The 9,671-nt window shown below is 45.0% G+C and overlaps 1 protein-coding gene across 1 annotated transcript in view; it reads right to left on the reverse strand.

The window, feature by feature from the left end:
• Nucleotides 1-1,975, reverse strand: part of AATF (apoptosis antagonizing transcription factor) — a 64,992-nt gene extending 63,017 nt beyond the window's left edge. The window contains exon 1 of the mRNA XM_053457695.1: nt 1,885-1,975. Coding sequence (XP_053313670.1) covers nt 1,885-1,969 — 85 coding nt within the window. The 5' untranslated portion in view covers nt 1,970-1,975. The remainder of the gene's footprint in view (nt 1-1,884) is intronic.
• Between the last annotated feature and the right edge of the window lie 7,696 nt (nt 1,976-9,671).

Consider the following 9,671-nt stretch of genomic DNA (forward strand, 5'->3'; position numbering starts at 1 on the left):
GTATACATTTACAAACACTCACATACACTACTCCCCCTCCCATGCCTCCACCATTGTGAATCCAGCATCTTCCGCCTTTATTTTGCGACCCTGCTGGGCACCCCATGGCACCCACTTCATCCCACTCCCGCAGAAAAGCAGAGGGCGCTGGAGTCACAAAGGCAGCTCTAGACAGATTTTACTCCCTTGTACTGCAAAACACTGGGAACTGGTTTCTAGTCATCATGCTCATCTAGTCAGGAACTGGTTTCTAGTCATCATGGCTACCTGGGGTATGTCAAGTCCTTTAATGCACAAACAAAGGTGCAAGAATTCATAGCTCGTAACAGAATTCTTTACTAAAAACTAAATCATTTTTCGTTGAAGCCGTTACAAAAGTGCATTTTTTCAAGCGTAAATGTGCAGACAAAAGACAAACTCCCACGAGAGCTTGTTCATCGGAGCTGCATGTCAGTGGGCAAGAGACCCAATTAGAATTTAAATCTTCTTTGAATGCAACAGAGCTCCGTTAATGCATTGATACATTTAATCTCACAGAACTGATTGGGCAAGAGCGGCGCAACGGCGGGGGCAAGAGCGGCCCAACGGCGGGGGGCAAGAGCGGCCCAACGGCGGGGGGCAAGAGCGGCCCAACGGCGGGGGGCAAGAGCGGCCCAACGGCGGGGGGCAAGAGCGGCCCAACGGCGGGGGGCAAGAGCGGCCCAACGGCGTGGCGGAGAGGGCAAGAGCGGCGGGGCGGAGGAACGGCGCGGGCAAGAGCGGTGGGGCGGCGCGGGCAAGATCGGCGGAACGGCGCGGGCAAGAGCGGCAGGGCGGAGGAACGGCGCGGGCAAGAGCGGCAGGGCGGAGGAACGGCGCGGGCAAGAGCGGCAGGGCGGCGGAACAGCGCGGGCAAGAGCAATTACAATTTAAATCTTCTTTGAAAGCAACAGAGCTCCGTTAAAGCATTGATACATTTAAGCTCACAGAACTGACTGGGCAAGACCAGGCAAGAGCGGCGCAACGGCGGGGGCAAGAGCGGCCCAACGGCGGGGGCAAGAGCGGCCCAACGGCGGGGGCAAGAGCGGCCCAACGGCGGGGGCAAGAGCGGCCCAACGGCGGGGGCAAGAGCGGCCCAACGGCGGGGGCAAGAGCGGCCCAACGGCGGGGGCAAGAGCGGCCCAACGGCGGGGGCAAGAGAGGCCCAACGGCGGGGGCAAGAGAGGCCCAACGGCGGGGGCAAGAGAGGCCCAACGGCGGGGGCAAGAGAGGCCCAACGGCGGGGCGGCGCACCGGCGCGAGCAAGAGCGGCGGGGCGGCGCGGGCAAGAGCAGCGGAACGGCGCGGGCACGAGCACCGGAACGGCGCGGGCACGAGCACCGGAACGGCACGGGCACGAGCACCGGAACGGCGGAACGGCGCGGGCAGCGGAGCATTGGGCACTTGTCCTTGTGGGAATGGGTATATAGCTTACATTAATCCTATATGGAAAGGGATAAACCTAATTAACAGACTTTGCTCACACTTTAGGTTCTTCTGGGCAGGGACCTCCTTTCCTTATGTATTCATACCAATTGTATCCATATCGTACTGTCCAGATTACCACTGAGTGTGTGTGTATATATATATATATATATATATATATATATATATATATATATATATATAGTGAAACCTCCAGTAACTTTTAACCTTTTAAATTTGTGACGTTCCCTTTAACATCAGTAAACTAGTTGTAGTCCCGTAGAAAGTGTACAGTAGGCAAAAGCTACACTTAAATATACACGGCAAACCGGAGACATAGACACGTGTTTAACCCAAACATTGAAACGTATAGATCATAACCCCGAGGAGACACAATCAAAGGTACCGCTTTCTAGTCGCAGTGAAATGTCCCTTCCATACCTTCATCCTGATCGTCCTCGGGGTCGTAAAAGCTAGGCTGTGGATTTAACAAATTCTCCAGCTCGTGCGATATGGAAGACGCCATGTTTAACTAGTACACCCCTTTCACAATGACGTCACTTGCCGGCAACCCGTGACTTCCGCCGCAAATAGTTCAACTCTTCAGAAGAGGGCAGCCTGTTGCTAGGCTATAGTGTGTAGTTTTGTTTGCTGTGTGTTTTAGCATCTGGATCAATGTGGATAGCAGCAATACATTTAATACCTAGCCTTAACATAAAAGCTCGTCTTCTGTCACCCCAATGTAAAGTGTTGTACGACGTTCATTGTTTTGACAAGCGTCAAAGTTTAACACCCATTTCCTGTTTTCAGCTCTGATCTTGTTAATACAAAATATTTTTATTGTGAAACAAAATACACGAATTAATAAACATTTCAGTAGTGATATAATACCTTCCTAGAAAGTCTTTCTTTGGACTGAATCCTTCTCCTGATGTCCTCATTTGCTGGAGCTCCAGACTGGTGGCTTTGAGTGTATAACAGTGTTCTACAGCACTTAAACACAGAGTATAAGTATGACTTATATGTAAGTACTATATGTATAAGCACGTATTAATGCTGATTAAGTGAACTGGTATATTACTCTATAAGCATAATTGGGGGCTTTATACATGAGGGATGGTAACATTTGCCAATATTATTTAATAGGCCATCACAAAGATTATTTCACTGTTGGCTAGCCAAGTAGGACCACTATTTGTCAGGTTGTATAGATATTAACTGTTAAAGCAACTGTGATATACTAATGACGAAAACGCCATTTGGCATGTAAAAATAACTTACCTTACCGTACACGCATGCTTACTACCCTGTACAAAGTCACGCTACCCTGTACAAATTCATCTCAACAATTCCCGTTTACACTATGCATGCTACACAATACACCCACAACACCATACACATACAACACCATACACATGCATATTATACGTTAAAGGTTTTTTTGTTCTTTTTAACAATAAATGTTACGATACTTGGCAATGTGAGACCATTTTCTTGCCAAGTTCCTCCAAACCCAAAGTATTTGTTTATTCATTGGGATCAAACTCTAAAGATTAGGCATATATTTAGTAGTTTCTGTTAATGATGATTTGCACTGGATCTTCATCTGTGAGTGATGAAAAGTTTGTGAAGGGCCACAAAAATGTTAGAAAATGGTCTTCATTGTTTCAGAGAAAAGTCCATGAAGATTTTTAGTGCTGAATATTTATCTTTTAATCTATCTGCTTTTTAGGCATTTTAACTATCTTTGGGTAAATCTGTTCTCACATTTCTTGTCTGGAAACCTGCATGTGTGATCCAGGGTAGTGTCTTCTGTTGATTTGTCTCCAAGAACGGCACCAAAAAATATTTCTTTTAATCTTGAAAGTCAGCCTGTGATGCATCCTGACCTTGCTGCATTCCGGGTTGTGCAGGTGGGCTGGTCTATGTGTAACAGTAGAATATGTACTTTATTTGCTGATGTTTCTTCTGTTGTCTCAGTATCCCTTTATTAGCTAGATTTATTATAGTTTTGCATAATATGTATCAACTCATATAGTCAAGTATACAACATACTAACACACATTTCATCTCACCCCACTTACACATCCATGCTCACACACAAGTACACATTCATGCGCACACACACACACACACACACACACACACACACATCCATGTTCACACACAAAAGTACACATTCTATCCTAAAAATATGTATCAACTAATATAGTCAAGTAACGTAACTGTCCCTCAAATATTGTATTCATATTGAAAAAAGTTAAAATGTCACTGGCATATAGATTTTTAGCCTGTCTGCAGAAGTCTGTTTAAGCTTTCTATGGGCTAGGCAAAGATTTCTACGATTTGTAAAAAATGTATCCATTCAAGTCACACTTACACCGAATTTATGCCTTCAAATCATTCAGTAGTAGTTGTTTGTTTTATTAATCTCACTGTAACATTTATTTAGTTGCCACAATCTAGATTCCGCTACCTCAATTTGTGGTATTGTCAGGGAGTTGAATAGCAAACCATGAATTTTCAACCAGAATTAACATTAATTAACTTCTAGTAGTATCATTGAGTGCCCATTGTTAGTAGCAGACAAGCATATCTGAAGCAAGCTCACGTTGAAATGCTTATTTTCCTCCCTTTTTTGTGTACAATAGATTTTTTGGTCCTGTACTCTAGTTCTAGAGCACACAAGTCAATGGGAACTTAATGCACAGAAGCCCATGTAAAATTGGCTCTAATAATGTGTTTTAACAGCAACATATTTTACACACTGGATTGTGCCTTTAAATTTTGTGTGATGTGTTCTTTTACATTTATTTTTTATTTATTTTAATACATTTTATATATATATATATATATATATATATATATCTTTACTGCAAGCGATGCCATTTTGACGGGTTCCTGCTGGGTTATGTCCATGGTGATGTGGACGAAAATAGAAGATTGAGGAGAGAAGAGAGCAGATAGAAGTGGTCGGCAGAAGCTTAAGTGGTTAGCAGGTAGGGGGCGTGAGAGAGGGAGAGTGAACAAGAATGAGACAGTGTGTGTCAGAGTGAATGTGGCCACTGGGCCCTAATTTTCAGCCGACCAGAATGGACAGGGAGCAAAATTTGTTCCTTGAAAGTGAATCAGCCAAAAACAAACCCCAAAAATTGTCCAAAACGGTTGTGGCCCATTTGCACATATATATACACCGATGAGCCATAACTTTATAACCACTGACAGGTGAAGTGAACAGCACTGATAATATTGTTATCATGGCACCTGTAGGTGGGATATATTAGGCAGCAAGCTAGAGTATTACTTATCCACATGTCCACAAAGCGATCTTCCCTAATTGAAATTGGAAGGGGTTGGAAGGGGCAACCAGAATAAAAAAAATATATACAGTTTTGATTGTATATCATCTGAACCAACTAAGTTTATCTTGGTCTCGTCGGACCACAGGACATGGTTCCAGTAATCCATGTCCTTAGTCTGCTTGTCATCAGCAAACTGTTCGGGGGCTTTCTTGTGTATCATCTTTAGAAGAGGCTTCCTTCTGTGACGACATACAGACCAATTTGATGCAGTGTGCAGCGTATGGTCTGACAATGACAGGCTGACCCCCAACCCCTTCAACCTCTGCAGCAATGCTGGCATCACTCATATGTCTATTTCTCAAAGACAACCTCTGGATATGACGCTGAGCACGTGCACTCACCTTCTTTGGTCGACCATGGTGAGGCCTGTTCTGAGTGGAACCTGTCCTGTGAAACCACTGTATGGTCTTGCCCACTGTGCTGCAGCTCAGTTTCAGGGTCTTGGCAGTCTTCTTATAGCCAAGGCCATCTTTACGTAGAGCAACAATTCTTTTTTTCAGATCCTCAGAGAGCTCTCAGGTGCCATGTATGAGAGACCAGTATGAGAGAGTGTGAGAGTGATATCACCAAATTTAACACACCAGCTCCCCATTCACACCTGACACTGGGGAGGGAAAATGGCTTATTGGGCCCAATTTGGACATTTCCACTTAGGGGTGTAACTCACTTTTGTTGCCAAGGTTTTTAGACATTAATGGCTGTGTGTTGACTTATTTTGAGGGGACAGCAAATTTACTGTCATGAACCACAGGGATTCAAACCTGCAACCTTGTGGAACCTAGGTGAATCACCTATGCCCTTCTCCACCGGGTGGATCTTGGATAACGGTCTCCTTCTGCCTCTCCTTGGACCATGCTCTTGAAACACCTGCGCCTTGTTTGGCCAATTAAGGCTCAATATAAACCAGGCATCAGCCTAACCTCATTGCTAGAGCATTGTGTTCCTTGCCCTGTTTACTGACCTACCGTGCATCTGATCTGGTTTCCGTGTATGACTCTTGGCTACTTCAACAATCCCGATTTGTGTCCCAGATCCAGGCGTGTTCCAGACGTACCTACCTGTGCGGCTGCTTCCTATCCGTGTGCCCTGCCTGAGGGCTTCCTAGCCGTGTGCCTTGCCAATGGGCTTCCTAGCCGTCTGTCCTGCCAGTGAGCTTCCTAGCTGTCTGCCCTGCCAGTGGGCTTCCTAGCCGTCTGCCCTGCCAGTGGGCTTCCTAGCCGTCTGCCCTGCCAGTGGGCTTCCAGTTTCCTGCCTGAACACCTAAAGATGATGCCCAAGAGAAAATCTAAAACTAAAGTAGAGCACAGCCCTGAAATGGACACATCAGCCTGCCTACAGCCATGTTTTGAACCTGAACCTTCCCCCTGCATTGAGACTCCTACCTGATCCGGCACCGCGTGCCCTGACATTTACACTTTTATACAGGCAGCACAATCACTACTTTACATTGTAGCAGAGTGTAATTTCTTCAGTGTTGTCACATGAAAAGATATAAAAAAATATTTACAAAAATGTGAGGGGTGTACTCACTTTTGTGAGATGCTGTACCAATCACATTTATTAAAAAAACATTAGTACGGATTGTTAACATAGATTTTGTTTTATCTTCTACTGATCAAATAGTAGAGACCAATCATAATTATGAACTGAATTTTTCCTTAGGGGAAGATATAGTGTAGCAAAATTGATCCAATTATGAAGAACAAGTGTTTAAACACAGAATAAAATATTAGTTTCAATCATCATATTTTCTTTGGTGTCATTTTTCAGGTATTTTAAAGTGGTTTTAGTGCAGATTTTGGTTAGTAACCTGTTTGTGACCAATGGAAAAGATGTCCCTAGAGGACCAATGACATACCTGGTCAGTATGCTTATAACGGCAGTAACATGCACAGATACAGTAAACACTTCTTCTGTCTTGTGTATCTGCTTCTCTCCTTCTCATTGTGATTGTGGGTTAGAGAGAAAAAGAAAACCCTAAGGGGTTACTTCTTTATACATAGGTAAAAGTTAAAATTTATTAGTTTACAGGGGCATAACTAGAAACCACCGGGCCCTGATGCGAAATTTCCCCAGAAACCCCCAACTTCAACAGCTAGTCTGTGCCACCATTGCCCCTTGCCCCCTCTCCTTCCAACATAAAACATATGTAAACACACAAATTATACACACACTTATTCATACTCCATACTGACACACACTCCATCTCACCCCACTTACACATCCATGCTCACACACACAATTACACATCAAGGCACACACACAATTACACATCCATGCTCACACATACACACAATTACACATCCATGCTCACACATACACAATTACACATCCATGCTCACACACACACACAAGTACACATCCCTGTTCACACACAAAAGTGCACATCCATGCTCACACACACACACAAAAGTACACATTCCATGCTCACACACAAACAAGTATATATCCATGCTCACACATACACATAATTACACATCCATGCTCACACATACACAAGTACACATCCATGCTCACACACACACACAAAAGTACACATTCCATACTCACACACAAACAAGTATATATCCATGTTCACACACAAAAGTACACATTCCATGCTCACACACACACACACACACACAAGTACACATCCATGCTCACACGCACACAAGTACACATCCATTCTCACACACACACATACACAAGTACACATCCATGCTTAAATACATAAATATATACATACACAAACACATATACATACATCTCACCTCCCTCCTGCCCCTGCTTACCTCTCACCCCTTCTGCATCTTGCTATCCGGCTTGATATCCGTGATCCCAGTACGATCCTGTCTCCCTGTGCCGGTTCAAAATAGTTTAGAAAGAGCCCTTCTGACCTGGATCGTTGTGGTCCAGGTCGGAAGGCCCTTTCTAAACAATTTTGAACCGGTACGAGGAGACAGGAAGAAGGGGTTCCCCGTAGAGCCATAATTAAGGTTTTAACCCTTGCATACTTGGTATAGTGCAAGTATACACATCTTTCATTACTTGTTGAGCTATAAAATAATGATTTGAACATACACTATATGACTTAAAGTGTGTGAACACCCCACTCAAATATTATTATGGCACTGTCATAGGGTGCCACCTTTGCCACAAGTCTGTTCATAAAAAAATTCTGCCCTGTTAGATCTGTTTCAGTCCATTATCGTCTATTATCGTTGAGAAAAAGCATCTAGGAGTAACAACAGCTCAGCCACAAAGTGGTAGACCATGCACACTCACAGAGTGGGGCTGCTAAGTGCAGAAGTGCGTAACATTCAAAAGACCCTGGGGATGTCAAACAAGCTTATATAGGTGTGATGGTTGGGTGTCCATACTTTTGGTCATATTGTGTATACAAAAACAATCGATGTAATATTTGGCTAATTTAAGATGTTATAAGGATATAAACAATCTTAATTGTAATTAATAATACCGTATTGGCTCGGATATAGGCCGCCCCCGTATATAGGCCGCACCCTAAAAGTTTGGTGCTTTTTTAAAGAAAAAGTTTTTTTTTCTTTAAAAAAGCACCAAAAAAAACATGCTGCCACTCTGTCCTCCCTCCCCGAGATATGCTGCCACTGTCCTCCCTCCCCGAGATATGCTACCACTGTCCTCCCCCCCGAGATATGCTGCCACTGTCCTCCCTCCCCGGGATACGCTGCAGCTGTCCTCCCTCCCCGCGATACGCTGCCACTGTCCTCCCTCCCCGCGATACGCTGCCGCTGTCCTCCCTCCCCGCGATACGCTGCCGCTGTCCTCCCTCCCCGCGATACGCTGCCGCTGTCCTCCCTCCCCGCGATACGCTGCCGCTGTCCTCCCTCCCCGCGATACGCTGCCGCTGTCCTCCTCTGCCCCCCCTCCTCGACTTACCGGAGCAGACTCCCGGGTGTCTTGCGGGGCCGGCGAGGGACATCTACGCAATACGCGTATGCAACTTCCGGTACCGGTACCGGAAGTTGCATACGCGTATTGCGTAGATGTCTCCCGCCGGCCCCGCAAGACACCCGGGAGTCTGCTCCGGTAAGTCGGGGGTGGGCAGAGGTAAAACGCTTAGATAACCTCCCGTGCCGGCACCCCCCCCCCGTGGGAAGTGCTGGCAGGGGAGGCTGTCTGAGCGTATCGGGGAGAAGGATGCAGGTCCCCTGCACCGCTGCGGGGGATCTGTATCTTAACCCCGCTGCCTGCCCGGCGCCCGGGACTGCATGTCCCGGGCGTCGGGCGCTAGACCCCGAATATAGGCCGCACCCCCACTTTAAAAACTTAAAGTGGGGGAAAAAAGTGCGGCCTATATTCGAGCCAATACGGTATTTATAAAAAGGCAGGTTAGTAATAATAATGCTTACAGATTTATACATAAACATAAGGTTCACTGATATAACTTGAAGCTAAGTAGCACTTTACAAGGTAATTTATCACAGAAAACAAGAAAGACAATGGTTAATTAGTAACTTCTAATTCCAGAATTCAAACCATCTCAGCTATAAACATATGAGAAAAAAAGGTATTTTTTTAAATTGTATATTTATTTTGCTCTCTCTTTTTCTGTTTAGCAAACCACACAACACAACAAATAGGATTCTTGAAGCAGTGTCGTGAACTGATTCCACCCAGTTCATGCTTGTATTTTTCCTTATTGTCAATAAACAGAAGTGGTCAGCATGAACAGTCAGCTCGTATACAGGCAGGCCTAATCGGGAGAGACAGTTTCTCATAGCATCTGTCACTGCCCCTTCTTTACATTCTATTCAGCCTGCTAAGCATTTTATAGGACCAAATGTTGTCATAGAGATAATGTATGTCTCAGAAGAGAGTTGAAAATTAGCTCACTTAGACTGCTGT

Source organism: Spea bombifrons, chromosome 2, assembly GCF_027358695.1.
Source record: "Spea bombifrons isolate aSpeBom1 chromosome 2, aSpeBom1.2.pri, whole genome shotgun sequence".
Lineage (NCBI taxonomy): Eukaryota > Metazoa > Chordata > Amphibia > Anura > Pelobatidae > Spea > Spea bombifrons.